General features: G+C 44.3%; 1 protein-coding gene across 2 annotated transcripts in view; it reads left to right on the forward strand.

The window, feature by feature from the left end:
- Positions 1-21,655, forward strand: part of arhgap42a (Rho GTPase activating protein 42a) — a 315,211-nt gene that overhangs the window by 259,791 nt on the left and 33,765 nt on the right. For both annotated transcript variants that reach the window (XM_067986387.1, XM_067986388.1), the window contains 4 exons: positions 530-614; positions 8,205-8,263; positions 13,209-13,314; positions 18,097-18,256. In XM_067986387.1, the coding sequence (XP_067842488.1) occupies positions 530-614; positions 8,205-8,263; positions 13,209-13,314; positions 18,097-18,256 (410 nt within the window). The remainder of the gene's footprint in view (positions 1-529; positions 615-8,204; positions 8,264-13,208; positions 13,315-18,096; positions 18,257-21,655) is intronic.

Raw genomic sequence — 21,655 nt, forward strand, 5'->3', positions numbered from 1 at the left:
ACAACTCCAAGCTACCTGGGTTACACCACTCTAAAGCAATTACTTGTGCCAAACTAACACCTCCAATATAGCAGGCCATTTGACTTTTCATCTTCCACTCTTGCAATAAAACTTATTCAGTCGATACTGATTTGGCATTTGAGTTATTGTGCAACATTTTCAAGCACTGTGCTATGCTGACAGTAAGCATGAGAACCGCGCGGTGGCTGCGTGCATTCTGCTACACAGGACAGCCGTTGGAAGATTTAAAAACACACGTGAATAAATTAAGGTTTTACATTTAATTTTTTACTTGAGGAAATTCCATACAATAGGGAATGGCTCAGAAATGATTTACAGTATTCCTGTAAACTCTGCACTACTACCAGTTAGCTTTCTTTATGTAAAAGTCTTGATTTTAAAAAATATGTTGCAAATTAGTTGACTCTGAATATGTGATATTTACCTTGTTTTTTCTTATGAATAAATGTTTTGTAAAATTGACTCATTTTAAATGTTAAACCTTATATATACATTTTTCTCCCAATAGCACCTAAAGCAGCTCCTGACATGGACCTCGATACTGAATTGTGGGACATGAAGACAATTACAAGTGGGCTTAAAAACTATCTCAGGTATGGGATAATGTTAGGGAAGCAAGATCAAAACTGAACCTTTACGAACCTGGTTTTGGATATTTGTCTGAAGCAACCCAGCAATCACCATTGTTATGTAGGCAAAATTTGTCAATTTATACACAGCAAAGTCCCATGTACAGCAGTGAGATCAATAAACAGTTAATCTGCTTTTCTTTGGTGTTGGTTGAGGGAGGAATGTCGGCCAGGACACCAGGAGAACTCTCTGCTCCTCTTCGTTTAGGCCTTTGGGATCTTTCACAGCCACCTGATTGGGCAGATGGGGCCTCAGTTTAACATATTGTCTGAAAGACAGCACTTCCAATGATGAAGCACTGTTAAGGTACTGTACTGCAGTGTCAGCATAGAGTTTAAATATATAACTGAATCTAACCACCAAGGAAAAATTGACTCAGCTACACATTTCTTCCCAAGTCATGCCATATTGTTAAATTTTTAAATATCATATAAGGCTTTCAGAGGCAGAATGCGTAAACATTTCAGATGTTTTTCCTGAGTATGATTTTTATAATGACAAATGGCACTTTTAGCAAATGTGAGGAGTCGATGAACAGAGAACTACTTCTAAGTATTCAAAAGATTTTATAACTGTCCAATTTCCTGAGCTTTCCACTTCTCCCTCAATGCTCTCAAAACCCTGATTCATTTTTACGCTAAACCAACTATTTCCAACACTATTCTGAACCCTGACGTTCCTCCCTGCTCAAAACTGCTTTCTTTAATGCTTTTGGTTGTTTAGTCATGATACAAGAGCAGGTCAGAGGCTGGGTATTCTACGGCGAGTGACTCACCTCCTGACTCCCCAAAGCCTTTCCACCATCTACAAGGCACAAGTCAGGAGTGTGATGGAATACTCTCCACTTGCCTGGATGAGTGCAGCTCCAACAATACTCAAGAAGCTTGACACCATCCAGGACAAAGCAGCCCGCTTGATTGGCACCCCATCCACCACCCTAAACATTTCAGTCCCTTCACCACCAGCGCACTGTGGCTGCAGTGTGTACCGTCCACAGGATGCACTGCAGCAACTCGCCAAGGCTTCTTCGACAGCACCTCCCAAACCCACAACCTCTACCACCTAGAAGGACAAGAGCAGCAGGTACATGGGAACAATACCACCTGCACGTTCCCCTCCAAGTCACTCACCATCCCGACTTGGAAATATATCGCCGTTCCTTCATCGTCGCTGGGTCAAAATCCTGGAACTCCCTTCCTAACAGCACTGTGGGAGAACCTTCACCACACGGACTGCAGCAGTTCAAGAAGGCGGCTCACCACCACCTTCTCGAGGGCAATTAGGGATGGGCAATAAATGCCAGCCTCGCCAGCGACACCCACATCCCGTGAACAAATAAAAAAAAAGTCATGATGCATTCCACAAAGGTTGTATATTGCTATGATTGATCAGATTCTGAGTGCTTCATAATACTTTGAGATTACTGTCTGCATACCTGAATACAACTACTCATCAGTCAGTGTGACAAAATTTACCAGTCCATTTTTCTAATGTTTTTTCTTGATCCAGTGGTGGTAAGTTGTTAGCCAGTTTCAGACTCTTAAAAATGGAAAAGAAAACAACTTTCCATTCTGCTTCTTTGTTACTTTTTTTTAGAATCAAAAAACTTGGTAAGATCTCAGATCCTTTTACAGCACAAATCTAAAGTCTTGTTTTATCCCAAGTCACTTTGTCCAGTGGTAATCCTAAAGAGGAGGTGGAGGAAAAAGCGTATGTGGTGTTAAGTTCCTACCATTGAAACGGGGTGAAATTATCAAGTTTTCACTGTATTCATTCTATTAAGGAATAAGGAGTACATATTTTCCTATTTGTGATGGCCAAGAGAAAAGTTGTCATGATAACTATAATTCCTAATCAGCTGGTAGTGGTAAAATGGATTACTGCAAGATTTCCTATTTTCCTTCCGTGCCAGCTGCCGGGCTACAGGCAGAGTGGTTGATAAAATAGCAAACCAATGAAACTCAAAGGATTTCCTCTCCTTTGCCAATTATAGCATAATCCAAAATATGTTGCCAATGAGACGTTTTCTCCATTACCACCAAGTAATCTTGTTGGGCTAAGTCATCCATGTTTGTATCCTGAAATATTGGCCCCAATATTAGCAGGGAGGGTGCGGGGTCGCGGAGGTCCTGCCGAAGATGCAAAAAAGATTCACAAGGATGATACCAGAACTGAGACGATATACTTATCAGGAAAGACTAAACAGGCCGGGGCTCTTTTCTCTAGAAAAGAGAAGGCTGAGGGGTGTCCTGATAGAGGTCTTTAGAGTTTGATAGGGTGGACGTAGAGAAAATGTTTCCACATGTGAGGGGAGTCCAAAACTAGAGGTTATCAATACAAGATAGTTACTAATAAATCCAAATGGAGAATTCAGAAGAAACCTCTTTACCCAAAGAGTGGTAAGAATGTGGAATGCGCTACCACAAGAGTTAGGTGTAGTTGAGGCAAATAGCATAGATGCATTTAAGGGGAAGCTAGATAAGCACATGAGGGAGAAAGGAATAGAAGGGTATGCTGATAGGGTTAGATGAAGTAGGGAGGGAGGGGGCTCATGTGGAGCATAAACGCTGGCATAGACCAGTTGGACCGAATGGCCTGTTTTTGTGCTGTAGACTCAATGGGCTCGATTTAAAAAGGGTGTTGGTGGGGGGTGGTGGGGAGGGTCAGTGGGCGCGCAGCAAGCCTGAATAATAAAAACTGACTGTTCCCCACACGATCGCATCACCTGCTATCAGCTGGAGGGTCTAGATTTAAAGGGCCATTGCTCAAATGGATTTTGCTGGAGCAAGGAGACATAATGGAGCAGCACGGGGGAAAGGCTGCTCCAAGATTCAGCGATACCTCACTTGAAGTGCTGCTAGCCAGGGTGAGGAGGAGGAGGGAACTATTTTACCCGGCTGACAGGTGGAAACGCCCTACCTCTGCATCCAAGAAGGCCTGCCGAGGTGGCAGAGGAGGTCACAAGCAGGAGCAATATATCCACACTTCGCTCCAGTGCAGAAAGCATTTCAATGACCTAACTAGGTCAGCAAAAGTGAGTACACTTACTGATTCTCCTGCATTCCGTGTTTCACATCACCAACCCCCCCACCCCAAAACTCATTCTGCACTGTCAAGAATACTTCATCTCATCACTCCTCACACCCACTTAAGGCTCATCCTCAACTTAACTTCACTTCCTGAGCATTTCCTCACCTCCCCATTAGTCACCCCACCACTACCACTCACCCCAATCCTGATCCCGTGTGATGTCTCTCTCTGATACTCACCCTCTGATGCACCTCTTTCACGGTCAGCCTCACCCAAAGCAATGCATTCATCGGCTGACCACTTCACCCTCACTAACTCACTCACACGTCTGTACTTTCTCCCTTTCTAGGAGAAAAGAGTGCAAAATGCATGCGAGAGGGGGAGGACTGGAGGGGGGCCATAACAGATGGTGGTCCTCACAAACATGGAGGAGGAGATCAGCCACACGCTCGAGTGCCTGTCCGTCGGGGACACCGAAACTGGCACCCCATAAACGTCTGGTGACACAACTTTATCATTCATCACACACAACATGAATTGATGTCAACAATGATTGATGCTGAACGCCTCAGTATGCTCATCGCAACATGATATAGCTGTGATGATGCTTAATATTGCCTTCTGTTCTCTTATAGGCCCTTCAACGACTGCAGTAACGGCTGTGGGCGATTCCTCAGAGGAGCTGCCGGCCTCTGAGGATGCACCGTCACACCTTAGCAAGCCATCCACCAGCGCAGATACTCACACCTCGATGGGTCCTGGTAGTCAGTTAGTTGGGTTGGCACCTTGTGAGTCACCACACGAGTGCAACTCCTGAATTAGTGGAATGGTGTCACAGGAACGTGAGGGAATCTCCGAGATAGTGGCGCACGTAACTGCTGAAATGTCTGAAATAGTATCACAGGGAATGCCTGCGATGAAGAGAAGCCTAGCCTCCGTTGAACTTCAAGCACGGCTCACAAATGAGTCCATTCAGGCCCTTACAACAGCCGTTCGGACTCACGGTGAACAACATTCTGCAGCCTTAAACAGGCAGACAGAAACCTTACAACTGGGCTTCCAAGGCATCATACATGTCCTCCAAACTGTTCTCCTGCAGGGTGGTAGGACTAATGTGGGCCTGGTCCAGGAGAGGGATGATGGCTAAAGGGGACATGGAAGTGGGGACGTCACTCAAAGCACTCCTGCCTCTTACCCGTTGCCCTCCTCTCAAATAGTACCCGCAATGCTGCCTCCTCTCCAGGTAGCTGAGTCTGCCCCTGCACAGGTGCAGGTGGAGCAGTCTTTGGAGGGGCTCTCACGGGCTCCAAAACCCAGAGGGCAGTCAGGGCATGAACGTGAGCAACCTGCCACTACCTCTGCTGGAGCCACAGGGGATGCACCACGTAGAAGCTGTAGGAAGAGAAAGGCTAAGGATTTGTGATGACGAAGGGGATGCACAAGGGTGTCTGACAGACGCATGTTTTTCATTTCTATTTGTTTTTTGATAAAGTCACATTAAATGTTATCATTCTCACCACTACTGCCACATCTTGCCCATTCTTGACTGACTTTTGTGATAGCGCCCTTTCATGTGCTTCATCATGAACGGCGACATTTGATGCCACCAGTGGGTCACTTTATAGTGGGTAGTTGCAGGACTGTGTTGTGCAGGGAGTGGGGTGGGGGGAGCTGGTGTTGGCTCTGCTCTTTCCAGATGGTGTGAGGACTGGACTTTTCTCACTTTCTGATGTTAAGAGAACCGTTTACATGAGTGACTCCCCGGCCTCACGAGCAGCCAGGTGAGCTGCTGCTCTGCCCATGGGTTCGTCCTCCTCCTCCTCCTCCTCCTCCTGCTGCTGCTGCTCAATGTTCATTGCAGGTGTGGATGCTGGATGAGGGTATGGGGCCTCATCAACTGGTACCTCTCCCTGTTGCGCGATGTTGTGCAGGACACAACACACTAATATAATGCTACCCTCTCACTGGTGCGTATTGAAGTGTTCTCCCAGAACAATCGAGGCACCGAAATCGCATCTTCAGCAGTCCTATTGCATATTGAATTATAGACCTGGTGGTGATGTGGTGTCGTTGTATCGATGCTGTTGCTCGCTGATGGGGTTCCTGAGAGGCGTCATCAACCATGTGTGCATGGGCTATCCTTTGGCTCCGAGGAGCCAGCCCTTAAGGCTGTTTGGTGTGTGGAAGAGGCCCGGGACGTTGGATTCCCTCAGAATGAATGAGTCGTGGCATCTGCCAGGGAATCTGGCGCACACGCGAAGAAATCTTTTGCAGTGATCACAAACGAGGTGAGCGTTGATGGAGTGATACCCCTTTCTTTTGATGAACAGTCCTGTGCTTGGATTGCTATATGCATGCTATCGATTGCACCTTGTACACATGGGAAGCCAGCCACAGAGTGGAATCCCACTGCCCTCTCCATCCGGCTGAGGTCGTCCATGGGGAAGTTGACGTATTGCGAGGCCCTGCGAAACAAGCAGTCGGTGACCTGTCTTATGCACTTGTGTGCAGACGACTCAGTGATCCCAGCGATGTCACCGGTGTCACCCTGGAATGATCCAGAGGAGAAGTAGTTGAAGGCAGTGGTCACTTCAACTGCAACGGGTATTGAGATGCCTCTAGGCCCAGCCGGAGGCAGCTCGGCATGAAGGAAGCTGCAGATGTCTGCGACCACCTGGCGATTCACTCTCAACCTCTGTATGCACTGCTCCTCAGAGGTGTCCAGGAAGCTGAGCCTCGGTCTGCAGACCCTCTGATGAGGGTAGTGCCTCTTGCAACATCGCTCCTTCTGTTCCCCTCTCTGCTCTTGTGCAGGTGCCTGTGGTGCACCACTGTGTTGTGGAGCTATGAGTGGCAGAAGTGCACGCCATGCCTGGCGAGGATGGTGATGTTCCTCATTTTCGGATGTACTGGTGAATGCAGCCATAGCGCCCCCCCCCCCCCCCCCCCCAATCCTGATGGCGTCAGTTTGAGGGGGTCTGAAAACTTGGTAAATGTGTGTAAACAACAATTCTGAGTGGAAACCAAGAATTTTCAGTATAAACACAAAGATCGCCCAGCCAATGTCCAAATGGCTGCTGGCTGAAACACAACTCATTCACCATGGCGTGTTTCACTCAGCACGGGAAACCCGCTGTGGCAGCGTTGAAATCGCTTGCCTTAGTGGCTAATTGCATTTTTGGATTTTTAAACTAGGTTAAGTAGTTCAATTGCTGCTATAAATATTGTCTTGCTGGCGGGACTTCCGGGTTCGGGAATGGCGTGTGCACCCAGACAACTCTGGGTCATGCGCATTTTTAGGCGTGTTGGAGCTGGGATTCCTGCCCGCTCCTGGGAAACGCAATTTTTTTTTCCCCCCCCCCCCCCCCAACGCACCCGCACTTTCGTTTTAAAATCGAGACCAATGTAACTCACTTTAACGGCAGGACCTCATTATACTTTTCGTCTTCCATTTCCCACCTGGCAGCCGGCCAGCTTGTCAATTTGGCAAGAGGCCCTTGGGGACAGTCCCAGGCGATTGGCAGGGGAGCAGTTTGCAGATCAGAGCTTGTGGGGGAGTCAGCCATAATCACAGGCTGTGGCTTGGTGGGGTGGGGTGTGGTTGACCATGATCGCAGGCTGCAGATTGGGGCTTGGGGAGAGCGGGGATCGGCGGTAATCGCAGGCTGCAGATCGGGGCTTGTGGGGGGGTCAGCTGTAATCGCAAGCGGCAGATCGGGACACGATGACGGTGGGGGGGTCGGCAATTGCGGCAGTGGGGAGAGAGAGTCAGAGATCGGCAGAAGGGAGCCTGAAGGCTTCCCTGAGGGGCCAGGAGGTGCACTCCTGCTCCTCCTGGCCCACGTGGACTTACCTTCTGGAGCAAGCAGCTCCCGCTTCCATTTTGCTGCTGGGTTTCCCGAGCCCTGGGAGAACCGCGCAGCAGCAGTTAAATTTAAATCAGGCTCCCAATTGCACTGTGGGAGCCTAATTTAAATATGTTGATGAAATGACCCACCTCTCCAAGTCAGGTCACTTGCACGCTACACTATCCACCGCCATGAGAATGGCGGCAGGCGCCTACGCGGCTCGAGGTTGCCGTTCAGGGTTCCCCCGACCTCCTCCTGCCCATCGTTGGGGAGGGGGTGGGTTAATATTGATGCAGTTTTTAGTTCTGTTATGACAAGCTGTGCTTGGTTTAAAATTAAGGTTTACAAAAAAATTAGTTAGATGAATGTATTTACCACTCTGGCTGAATTTCTGCCATTGTTTTCCAATATTATCTCGGTACCATTTTTTGAAAATACATGAAGGCTGCTCATTTAAATTTTGCATATGACAATATATTTTTTGCTGCTCAGAGGGATTGTTAGGAAACTGAGATATTTTGCAGGTATTACTAGTGGAAAATCATACCTGAGGTAGCTTCAGGTTTATTTTGTTGTTCTTGATTAGTTATCATATTGCAAAGAACTGTTGAAGTTGTATATTGCAGACCTTCAAAATGTCTAAAGCCTAACTGAGGTTCTTTTTTTCTATCCTAGGTGTCTTGTAGAGCCATTGATGACTTACAAACTTCATAAGGATTTAATTGCAGCCGTCAGTGAGTAGCTATTATGAACTATAAATGAAGATTCAATATTTCTTTGTGCACAAGGTTAAAGCAGTGGACTCTTCAGAGAAGGTTGAGGAACACGGACTTTTTTTTTACATGCCTTCATGACTATGTTGGAGGCGGTAGATGATTCTCTTTAGCAGCTTTCCTAAGCAGCTCAGCAGGCTGATAGGCCAGTAGTTGCTGGTGTCACCTGAGTCTTTGCCTCGTTTCTGGATCATAGAAATACATGCAAGTCACAACACGGAAACAGGCTATTTGGCCCAATCAGTCCGTGTTGATATTTACCCTCCACGTGAGCAAATAGCTCTAATCACATTCACCCACCCTGTTCCCATATCCCGTCAATTCTTTTTCCTTCATCCTCCTGTACAATTGAATCTTGAATGTTGACGTAATTGTTCCTCAACCGTTAACAACAGAAATGAGTTCCACAGCTTCATAACTCTGTGTGAAGTAGTTTCTCCTGCTCTCGGCTCTAAATCTCTTACATTTAATCTTATATCTATGACCTCTTGTTCTGTACCCGCAGCTGATTTGTAGTAGCTCAGCACTAACTACTTCAGAAAGATCTCAGCTGTCACAGCCATCATCTTGCTTGGTGCCTCATTGAGCATAGATTTAGTGATGCAGTCTTTTCCTGGGGCTTTTTCTTGCATGCTCCTTAGCCTCAGCCAGAGATCAGCAACAATGATTTGCTGGGCCAAAGTAGTTAAAGAAAGAACTTGCATTTATAAAGTGCCTTTCTTGCCTCAAAATGTCCCAAAATGCTTCACAGCCAATCCTTAAGTCTGAGTACTTGCTAGCTACAGCTGATGTTACAATGGTGAGGTCAAGCACATTGTGAAAAAATGTCTTTTTGTAGAAATTACAACAGGGAAACAGGCTGTTCGGCCCAAATAGTCCGTGTTGGTGCTCATTCTCTCACAAGCAGTGGACCTAATTCCATGTGAACGCTCTGTTCCCATTTCCCTTTATTCCTCTTTCCGTCAACCAACTATTTAACCTATTCTTAAATGTTGGCATGGGTCTGGCTGGAAAAATGGTATAGAAGGGAGGGTTTCAGATTCCTGGGAAACTGAGACCACTTTTGGGGCTTGGGAAGTTTGGACAGATTGGATGGCCTTCACCTAATCCAGAGAGGAGCCCATGTCATAGGAACATAGGAATTGCTAGATGAAAAAAGACCAAGGTCCATCTAGTTCACCATCTTGGTAATTGCATGATACAATGATAATGGAGTTGTTGACTAATCATAGCAATCAATCTATTACTTAGTCTACAACTTTTATCAGTTAGTGTCCTTGAGGAAAAGGTAAATAGGGCAGTGGGAAAAGATTTAAACTCTTTGGGGGGAGGGGGGAAGGAAAATCCACACAGCAAGTCAAAAGGTGGCAGAAAAAGACCAGCAGGATATATAGAGTCATAGAGAGTCATAGAGTTATACAGCACGGATAGAGGCCCTTCGGCCCATCGTGTCCGCGCCGGCCATCAGCCCTGTCTACTCTAATCCCATATTCCAGCATTTGGTCCGTAGCCTTGTATGCTATGGCATTTCAAGTGCTCATCCAAATGCTTCTTGAATGTTGTGAGGGTTCCTGCCTCCACAACCCTTTCAGGCAGTGAGTTCCAGACTCCAGCCACCCTCTGCGTGAAAAAGTTCTTTCTCAAATCCCCTCTAAACCTCCCGCCTTTTACCTTGAATCTATGTCCCCTTGTTATAGTACCCTCAACGAAGGGAAAAAAGCTCCTTAGTATCCATCCTATCTGTGCCCCTCATAATTTTGTACACCTCAATCATGTCCCCCCTCAGCCTCCTCTGCTCCAAGGAAAACAAACCCAATCTTCCCAGTCTCTCTTCATAGCTGAAGCGCTCCAGCCCTGGTAACATCCTGGTGAATCTCCTCTGCACCCTCTCCAAAGCGATCACATCCTTCCTGTAGTGCGGCGACCAGAACTGCACACAGTACTCCAGCTGTGGCCTAACCAGTGTTTTATACAGCTCCATCATAACCTCCTTGCTCTTATATTCTATGCCTCGGCTAATAAAGGCAAGTATCCCATATGCCTTCTTTACCACCTTATCTACCTGTTCCGCCGCCTTCAGGGATCTGTGAACTTGCACACCAAGATCCCTCTGACCCTCTGTCTTGCCTAGGGTCCTCCCATTCATTGTGTATTCCCTTGCCTTGTTAGTCCCTCCAAAGTGCATCACCTCGCACTTTTCCGGGTTAAATTCCATTTGCCACTGTTCCGCCCATCTGACCAACCCATCTATATCGTCCTGCAGACTGAGGCTATCCTCCTCGCTATTTACCACCCTACCAATCTTTGTATCATCAGCGAACTTACTGATCATACCTTTTACATTCATATCCAAGTCATTAATGTAGACCACAAACAGCAAGGGACCCAGCACCGATCCCTGTGGTACCCCACTGGCCACAGGCTTCCAGTCACAAAAACAACCTTCGACCATCACCCTCTGCCTTCTGCCACTAAGCCAGTTTTGTATCCAAAGTGCCAAGGCACCCTGGATTCCATGGGCTCGTACCTTCTTGACCAGTCTCCTGTGGGGGACTTTATCGACGGCCTTACTGAAATCCATGTATACCACATCCACTGCGTTACCCTCATCCACACGCCTCAAAAAATTCAATCAAATTAGTCAGACATGATCTTCCCTTGACAAAGCCTTGACATTAATCCCTGATTAATCCTTGCTTCTCCAAGTGGAGACTAATTTTGTCCTTCAGAATTTTTTCCAATAATTTTCCTACCACTGATGTTAGGCTCACTGGCCTGTAGTTCCCCGGTTTTTCCCTACTCCCCTTCTTGAATAATGGTATTACATTAGCGGTTCTCCAGTCCTCTGGCACATCACCTGTGGCCAGAGAGGTTCTGAATATATGTGTCAGAGCCCCCGCAATCTCCTCCTTTGCCTCACACAGTAGCCTGGGATACATTTCGTCCGGGCCTGGGGATTTATCCATTTTTAGGCCTGCTAAAACCGCCAATACCTCCTCCCGCTCGATGTTAATATGTTCGAGTATATCACAGTCCCCCTGCCGTATTTCTATGTCTACATCGTCCTTCTCCATAGTGAAAACAGATGCAAAAAATTCATTTAGAACCCCTCCTACATCTGCCGGCTCCACACACAGATTGCCATGGACAGGGTGGTGACAATTTACCCAAACAAGAGTTCTGTACAAGAATGCACATAACATAGAAATAAAACAAATGAGTTAGAAGCACAAATTCAGTTTCAAGAGTATGATGTAATAGCCATTACAGAGCCCAGACTAGAAGTTAGGCATCATTGGGAGCTTAAATATTCTAGGCTACAGGATCTTTAGAAAGGAGGGGGGTTGCAATATTTATTTTAAAAAAACACAGGTAAGGAAATCGTAGATGCATTAGTCATAATTATCCAAAGCACTCTAGATTCAGGAATTATGCCTGTGGATTGGAAAATTGCAAGTTTCGCTATTATTTAAGAAGTAAGGGAGGAAGGAACCTAGTGACTACAGGACTGTCAGTTTAATATCAGTTGTGGGGACATCATGAGGATTCTGTCATCAGAGACAGAGTGACTGATCAGCTCATACTTGCCTAAGCGCTCAGAGAGTCAGCATGGCTTTGTGAAGGGCAGGTCATATCTGACTAATCTAGTTGAATTTTTTGAGGAGGTCACTAGCATGATGTATAGGAGAGTGTCTACAGACGTTTATATAGACTTTCAGAAAGCATTTGATAAGGTACCGTACAAGGGATTATTAGCTAAAATGAAAATGCATAGAATTGGAGAAGCAAGATGTGGTCACTCATGTCAAAGGTTGCAGAAAGGATGAGGAGGGATAGTGCGCCATGGCCACCATCGGAGAATGTCATTTGTGACTTTGGTAGGGCCGTTTCAGTGCTGTGGAAGGGCAAAAACCTGAAAGAGATTCAAAAAGAGATTTGAGGGAAATATGGACACAGATATGGGAGGTGACAAGATGTTCAAGGACTTCGGAGAGAAAAGGGAGATTGGAGATATAGGACATTTCCTTGCAAGGACAGAGGAGGTGATATCCATAATATTGAAAGGGAAAGGCATAGTACTTGAGAGGGAACCATTTACAATGCCAGCTAGTATGTGGGTCAGGAAGGTAATTTGGTCTGCAGTTTAGTGGGAATGGGACCAAGGGTACTGGAGGTGGGTGTCATCGACTAGATGAGCTTGGAGGCGGCATGAGGGAAGATGGGATAGAAACTAGAGAGAGCCACGGGTTCAGGGCTAGAGCGAGGGGGAGCCTGTGGGAGGTTTGGCTTTGTGAGAAGAGGAAAAAGCAGGGTTAACTAAATGGATAGTCTCAATCTTAGTGACAAAGGTATCCATGACTTGACTAGTTGGAGGTGAATGTAGAAAGAAAGAACTCAAATTTATGGAGAGGAACAGGAGAGAGGGGTGTGAAGAGACAGTTAGTAATGGAGAAAAGAAGGTGATTTATGTGCTTATTGTATGCATTAATTTTAAACTTAATTGTCGATGGTGATATTTCCAATACTCTGGATCGACTACCAGAGAATCAAATAAAATTGTGCAATTGGGAGGAAAATTAAATTAGTAAAGTAGTAGATCTTCCATGTGTCAAGGCTGTCAATTTGTAGATGGGTTTGTTGAACGGTTTCCATGCTCCCATAAGTTCAAGCAGCATGTGTTAAAGTGATTCATGTAATAGATTACTGTGCCTGTCAGTCCAGCTGATGTGAAGGAGGGAGGGACTGGTTGTATTAGGTCATAGATAAAGTAATTATTTCAAAATACATTCTTTTTTAAACAAAAAGTACCCATGTATAACCTGAAATGTCAATCTATCTACTAATATTATTTCTACTAACACTTCAAAAAGTATTAATACATTGAATCTATTATACTTTTCTATAGAGTCAGATGACCAGAATTACAGAGTTCGTGCTGTTCATGCACTGGTTTATAAACTACCAGAAAAGAACAGAGAGATGCTCGACCTTTTGCTAAAACATTTGGTGAAGTAAGTAGTTGTATCTTTCTTTAGCCATTACAAGACTTCTGCCAAGGAAGATCATGCTCATCAAATTTATGTTGCATTTTAGAAATGTAATTTAATAGATTTAAGATATAATTTGCTGTTCTTTGACACTGTTTGCAATGTCACTGTCTAGCAATGTTGAAAATTCACTCAAGTAAAATTTAGCAGGTAGTAATGGATACCTTGGAGTTAATTGAATGGTGTAATCTATTAATTGAAGGGTATAGGTGATGCCAGTAATAGCGAGAGTGAAGTTTGGTTGATTAAGTAACATCCAATAACTTCCTCCAATTAAATTAATCTTCAAATCACCAACTTAAGTCTTAATTTCAAAGTTTGTTTCAAAGTAAAAATTGTACTATTTATTATTTCAGCAGGTTGACCCGCAAAGCTTATATCATTGTTACATTAAAATTCAAATATTTTTAGAAATAATTTCTCAATTGATGTTGGCCGTGTTACTAATGGGTGGGACTCAAATTTGATGGCCTTCAAAAAAGAATGTTAACTGCTCTATTTTCACTTCATAATGAATTAGCAACATTTACTAAATGCAGTATATATTTACAGAAAATGATAGATGAACTGGGAACATATCACAAGGCTGTAACTAAAATAGCCTTTTGTTTATTGCAATACATATAACCTTTTTTGTGTTGGTGAGCTGTCTCATTCAAGTTTACCAATTGAGTTCATACCTTGCGTTACCACTGTGATTAAAAATAAAGTATTTTTGACCTTAGTTTTTTGTTAGCTCTTTTCACTGAGTTTCTTAGCTTAAAAAAACAGGTTCTTTTAAGAAAGATGACAACCTCAAAATAGCTTCTGCATCTGCAAACTGGAAGAATGACTCCTATTCTCTTGACTCTGCATGAAGTATATAAGGAAAAAGCCAGTCAATACAGTTGATTACAAACTGATGTATCCATCTGGATAAATGATCACCAAGTACATCTAGAAATATTTGATATGCATTACCCAACTATTAATATGATCTAATCAGGATAGTCCTAATACACAACACTTGTCAAACCACTGGCATGCTTTATGTATGTGTTAAGAAACTTGCTATCCATTGTTAAAGAAGTTTTTTTATTTGTTCTCAGAATGTGGGCAATGTTGGCAAGGCCACATTTATTGCCAATCCTTATTTGCCCTGAGAAGGTAGATGTAGGCGTTCTGCTACAGTGATTGTTTTTGCAACTGAGAGTCTTGCTAGGCCATGTCAGAAAGCATTTAGTAGTGTGGGACTAGAATCATACGTAGACCAGACTGAATAGAGGTTTTTACGACAATCTGTTTACATTGTTTCATAAACTATTTATTATATCCAGAAGGTACAATAGTTAGCTCAAGTTTCCTTTGGAAAGAGTCCTGTAACAGGTCATCTATATAGTATATTAGAAAACTTGAATTGGCATAAATTTTGTGCCAATTTTTTTCTATTACGAATTCCTATATTTAAATTTATAGTAGAAATGGCCATTGTAAAGTTCTCTCTGTGCTTTACAGCCTCCCACCAGTGGTGGTACTAAAGCTCCTCAGTTTTGCATGTCCCATCTCCACAGCCTGTATTGTAGCGAAACCCCCATTCTCCAACCTACTCTACTTCTCTGTTTCCCAAAGTAGTGTAAGTTTTGCTTCTAAATTATAAACTATCATATAAAATCAAAGTATAATACAAAGTAAGGACAGCAAATAGATCTTTAAAATGGGGACTGAATTGCATCTGCGTGCCTTGGTTCAGTTATCCCAGTCTTCCAACTCTCCTTTACCTGAAGATTACACTTGGATTTGACTCCCCTTGTATGGTGTCATGGACGATTTACTAGTATTAACAATTAATACTGACCTTGTCATCAGTGACTGTAGAGGATGGTATATATGGTTGCCCACCTATTTAAGCTTCAGTCTGTCTTATGTTTGAAGTTTTGTTTTCCCTCAATGATTTCTTCCCTCCCCTTTTCTCCAGAAAGTGTTCACTCCTTGCTGAAGTACTGTTACAGGAAGCCAATAGGCTTCTGGTACCTCACACAAAGTGGCCATTATGCAAGTGTGAACCTTAATGGTGAGTGTCAGCAAGCTATTCGCTCAAAGGGCCATCACAGATGTATCTGACATACAGAAGCATGCACTTCCAGCAAGTGTTGCTCGGTAGCAATCGGCTGGGAGCCTTCGCTTATTTTCGACTCCATTATCCACAGACTCTAACTGTAGCATCTCTACCGATAAAATCAACTAAGATCAGGGTTCGCACCTGGGATCTTCCAAGTAATTAAAATAGGGTCTAGGAAAAACAAAGAATGATATCCAGATAAAGCTAATGCTGTACAGAGTTGGAATCAGCAGATGCACTACAAGCTTTCAGTTCAGAAAATATGCAATTCTGTTGAATTGCCTACAAAATAAATGAGTACACTAAAAACAGAGAAAAGAGAAGATATGATACAGGTGAATGAGTTATACCATACATGGATGACCTAGAATGTACAAAAAAAGCTAATTATACTCACCAGTAGGATGTCTAGGAACCTGAAGAATAGCTGACATTGAAGGAAAAATACCTTATAGCCCAAATTAAAACATCAAAATAAACACAATGAAGAGATGGGACTACCTTCCCAACAAGAAAAAAGAGAACACTCATAACCACAAGAATGGAAGATAATCTTAGAAGTGTAAATGAATGGAAAAATAAACAAAATTACCAAATCAACGTAAGATTTTTTTTTAAAAAGCAAACAGTAACGCGTTCAAATCAGAATACGCAAACATCTGCAAAGGCAAACGACATTAGTGCCGACTTTCCTCTCTGCCCGCCCAATCGTACCTGAAATGTACTAAGGGGAGAGATGTGCATAATTTACCTGCCCGTGGCTAATTTCATGGCATACTTCAGATGCAGGGCTGCTTTCAGGCAGGGCCTTATGCTGGTATTGAGGGGGAGGTGGCATCAGGAATGGAGCAGCAGCCAAGGGAAGCCTGCAGCTACAGGCCCAAGGCCCAGAAATCATCTTGGTGGGGGGAGGAAGGAAAATTCCTAAAACAAAAGCTTTGTGCTGCCCCGAGACACCTACAGACCCTCCAGTCTGTGAGGTTCCTGGTTCAAGCACTAATGCCAGGTTTCTTCAGTTGTACCTTCACTTGGGTGGCTAATAGACCAACGAGGAGGAAAGTGAGGTTGGGAGGGCTGCATAACACTCCTGCTCATCTTATTACCATGCTTACGTTGGGCCTGCACCAACCACATTGGTGTAATTTTGAGGTAGGCCCAAAAAAGTCCTGGGGCAGCACAATGGAGGCAGACACCTGACACAACAGGCCTCCACCCCTAGTTCCTCTTTCCTGCACCTGGAATCCCTTAGAGTTGTCAGCACCGAATTGACTACCAGTAACCTGCAATAAATAGTCAGTGAAACCAAATGGATTTCTCTCTGCATTATTAATAGTTAGACAAAACAGTGGGAGTGGGTGGTAGGAATGGCTAGGAATGAAGGGTGGGGTTGCAATAGCAAATTTATGGGGGTCCACGGTCTGATAGATACGTTCTATAGTACTCACCTCTTTATTATTCTCATTTAGCTTTAGAGGCTGGTGGTAAAGTTAACTGGGAGCTGCTTTTGTTTTTCCTTTTGGAGTCTGGTCACTGCTAACTACCTGACTGCTCAGGGTAGCGTGGACTGATTGGAAAGGAAACAAAATTCCATGATTATACACACATGCATTCATTCATACGTGCACACACACAACTTTTTAATATCCATCAGAAATGAACATTTCATCCCATATGAAACATTTGTAGCAGGAGCTAGTTAAAATAGATAAAATTCAACTGAATCTGCAACTCATTTCAATTAACAATCTCACAAAAATTGACATACACACCGACCCTGCCACTACCAGGATAGATAAAAGAACAGTAAGAATCTGAGCAAGATTCAAGGCAATGGCACAGCACTAAAAACAGAGATAGTTTAACATGTATAATTTTTAATGTACGAAAAAAATCACGTGCAGCATATATTATCCTACAATTTAATTCAAAGGTAATTGGTTGTTTGGAAGAATATATTCAGACACAGAATAACTCTAATCTACGTATATTGAATTGCTCTACATCAATGAAACAGGTGAACCAAATATAGAAGGAATTAAAGAGGTGAAGTAGTTGGGGGGGATAAATAGCAAATATTGTTTAGTGTAGATAAATGCAAAATTGAGACTGGGAAAGAGGACTTGGAGGGGGTATAAAGAATTGGAATGCAGCTAAATAGTGTTAGTGCACTAGACATAATATAGGAGAGTACTCGTGTATAGCTCTCTGCGATCATCTTTACAGCGTGCAGTAGCCATTAAATAAAAGCGAACAAGATCTTAGGGTGTTGGACCAGATAGATAACTCATAAATCCTAGGAAGATTCCAGTTCAGAAGGTGAAAGATGAACAGACAGTTTTGATGTAACTACTTTACACAAAGGATGGTGGATACGTAGAGCAGACTGCCAGGGAAGGCAGCGAAGATGGATTGTATTCAGGAAGAAACTGGATTGATATTTGGCACAAAGTGATTGAAAGGTTCTAGAGATAGATTGTGTGCAGTCAGATAGACTGTAATAATCTCTTCCAGCCTTAACATTCCTGTATTCCTAAGATTGTTACAGATTCAGCTGTTTTTTCAGTGTCTGTTTTCCAGTTAACAATAAATGTGAAACACAGACACATCTGTATACAATAAGTGAACCTTTTCATATTCTGTAATTGCAGAGTGTCCACTCACAGTCAAAAAAACCTGATGACTGTTTCCAACTTGGGTGTTATTTTTGGACCAACCCTAATGAGATCCCAAGAGGAGACTGTAGCAGCTATGATGAACATTAAATTTCAGAACATTGTGGTTGAGATTCTGATAGAGAATTATGAAAAGGTACTGTATGAGCTACCTATTTTTTCAGTGGTTGCATTTTATATTTTAATTAGTCGATCTCTATTGGCATTGCTCATAGATAAAAATGAAACAAAAAATGTCTCTCTTTAGCTGTCTCTCTGCTTGTTTCATATTCTTTCGATCATCTATCTTTCTGTTGATCTTTCTCTCTTTCACCTACTCCCTTTCTCACGTTTTCTGTCTCTGATTTTGTTCCCTTCACTCTTCTTTCTGTAAGTCTCTCCTTCATTATATCAAGTCTCTCCAAGTTTCCCACTCATTGGGCTTGATTTTCGCACCCCCGAGCAGGTGCGTTTGTGGCGGGGGGGGCTGCGAAAATCGGGGATTCCCGGGGCGGGTCCGGAGCCCGGCTCCAACCCGCCCACTTCTGGGTTCCCCAGTGACGCGCTGACATGCGCGCGCAGCCCCCGCACATGGGACTCCCGCCGGCAATTAAAGCCAGCGGGTTGCTACTTGAAGTAATTAACCAGGTACTTCAGGTCATTTACAGACCTGATTGACCTGATATTTTAGGAGGGGTGGGATTTTCAAGTCAACTGGGACTGTTTCCCGTACTGGGGGAAACACTCCCAGTTGAAATGGACGTGTTGCAGCCATCAGCCTGTGGCAGCTGCAAAGGTCCATTTGACAGGTGAGGGGGGGGTGGACCCTCACTCATTGCAGGAGGCCACTCTGTCACTTGGGACAAAGTTTGCCCTCCATCACCCTCCTCCTAACAATAAAATTCACCAACTTGCACACTTACCCCGGTGTCCAGACACATTTACCTAACTTGCAGACCCCCTCAAATGTACATCTTCCGGATGGGGGCAGCGGTAACTGCAGTCATGACCTCCTCGGAGGACGAACAGCATCACCAGCCTCGCCGGCCACGCCATCCACCTCTGACACGTGGAGCTCCACAACACAGTGCTGTGACACATCCACCTGCACAGCAGGAGGGAGGGAAACGGCAGAGAGAGATGCGTCGCAGAAGGCACTACCCTTGCCACAGGGTCTGCAGACCATGGCTCAGCTTCCTGGACCTCTCTGAGCAGCAGCGCACACGGAGGCTCAGAGTCACTCGACATGTAGTCGTGGACATCTGCAGCCTCCTTCATGCCGAGCTGCTCCCAGCTGGCCCGAGGATCATCTTCTTACCTGTCGCTGTCAAAGTCACCACTGCTCTCAACAACTTCTCCTCCACGTCCTTCCAGGGTGCCACCGGGAACATCACCGACGTCTCTCAGTCGTCTGCACAAAAGAGCCCTGCAAATAAACCTACACCCACTCTGCAGTGACACAATGGGTGGCATCAGTTGTGGGTCTTCATGGTGATCCTCAGGAAAGGGCATTATTGCACAAACCAGACAAGATTCGCAAAGACGTGGCAGTAGAGGTGGCAATATAATATGTAATGTGAGTTGATCAGAAATCAAATTTAAGTCAAAACCATGACAAACCCTCAAATATCCTTGTGCATCCCCTTCATGCTCACGACACGTTTGTCTTATGCTTCCTACTGCACATATGATGCATGCCCTGTGGCAGCAGCACAGATAGTGGCAGGTTGGGTGAGGCTGACCGTGAAAGAGATGCATGAGAGGGTGAGTATGAGATAGAGCCATGAGGTTGTATGAGGATTGAGTTGAGTGGTAGTGGTGGGATGAGTACTGGCGAGGTGAATAAGTGCAGGTAAGATGAGGATGAGTTTTGAGTGGGTGTGAGGAGTGATGTGATAGAGTAGTGTTGGCAGTGCAGAAGGAGATGTGGGGTGGGGGCAGTGATGTGGCAGACGGAGTGTAGGGGAATGAGTAAGTGTACTCACTTTGGCTGACCTACTTAGGTCATTGAAGCGCCTCCTGCACTGTATGCAGGTGCGCGATATGTTGGTGGTGCTGGTGACCTCCTCTGTCACTTCGAGCCAGGCCTTCTTGGTGGCAGAGGCAGGCCACATCCTCCCGCCCGCCGGGGGGGAAGATCTCTGTCCTCCCCCTCCTCCTCACCCCATCCAATAAGACCTGGAGTGAGGCATCATTAAACCTGGGAGCAGCCTTTCCCCTGGGCTGTCCCATGCTGTAATTTTTCCTATTTTCTGCAGCATCAGTCAGTGAAGGACTGCCCCTTTAAATAGGGCTCCTCCAGCTGACAGCCTATGCTGCGCATGAGCAGTCCACCTGCTGCGCAGCTTTCCAGTGCGAAACCCGGAAGCAAAGGTAAGTACGTGCCCAGTCGACCCCCCAATGCCCTCCTAATATCGGGCCCATTGTGTGTGTCCGTCCGTCCGACTCACTCACTCACTCACTCACTCACTCACTCACTCACTCACTCACTCACTCGTATTTGCTTGCGTTCGCTCTGTCGTTCATATCCCAAACCCGACTTGGGGCTTTGGCCCTCCAATACCCCTGCAAATATTATTGTGTATCCTTGGTAGTGGCAGGGTTGGTGTGTATGTCAAGTTTTGTGAGATTGTTAATTGTGATGAGTCGCAGATTTGGTTGAATTTACACAAGATAGTGGGAGACAAGTGAAAAAGACAATTATTGGAAAAGAAGGACATGAAATTTTTCATTGAAAATTTTGCTCTATGAGCAACTCCACAGGAGATTAACTATTAATATTTAGTGACACTAGTGCATATCAGTTGTAACAGTATCCAATGCAATTAAAGCAAAAATGCCTTTGTTATTGTATTGTGATACAATTCTGAAATGGAGAGCAACTGCACTAGTAGTGGTGCTTTAAGAAGTTTTTTTCACTTGGCTGATTATGTCATTGCACTGTTACATGCTTCCTGTTTCTTTGTGTCTATATTGAATGCAAAGTGGTAGTCTCTGTTTAATTAGTGTAGGTACTCCAAGATGCAATAATTATGCAGTATAATTATCTTTTAAAATTTTCTTTATTATGAATGATGTGATAAACTTAAGACACTGGGACTATTTCCACTGGAGCAAAGAAGGTTAAGAAATTTAATAGGGTTTTGATAGGGTCAATAGGCAAACATTATTTCTTTTGGTTGTGGAGTATTGGACCATTTAAAATGGTCACTAAGATAATGAGAGAAGTTGGGACCGATTTCTTTATGTAGATAGTTGTTTGAATATGTAATGCTTTTCCATGTGGAGCAGTTGAGACAGAGATCCTTGCACCTTTTAAGGGTAAAGTGGTTACACATTTGAAGCAGAGGAGGATACATGACTATGGGGCAGTGGGATAAGCATCAGTTTGTTCTAGCAAATATCTGGCGCAGATGTTATCATTTAAGTGGCCTTCTTTAATCCTGTAAAACTCTATGATTCCTGTATACACACAGTAAAAGTTTTTGTACAAAGAAGGGCACTGATGTTGTTATTGCACTGTCCTCTCACTTGTGCAGCCTGTGTTTGAGTCCAG

This window comes from Heptranchias perlo, chromosome 6, assembly GCF_035084215.1.
Source record: "Heptranchias perlo isolate sHepPer1 chromosome 6, sHepPer1.hap1, whole genome shotgun sequence".
In the NCBI taxonomy this organism is placed as follows: domain Eukaryota; kingdom Metazoa; phylum Chordata; class Chondrichthyes; order Hexanchiformes; family Hexanchidae; genus Heptranchias; species Heptranchias perlo.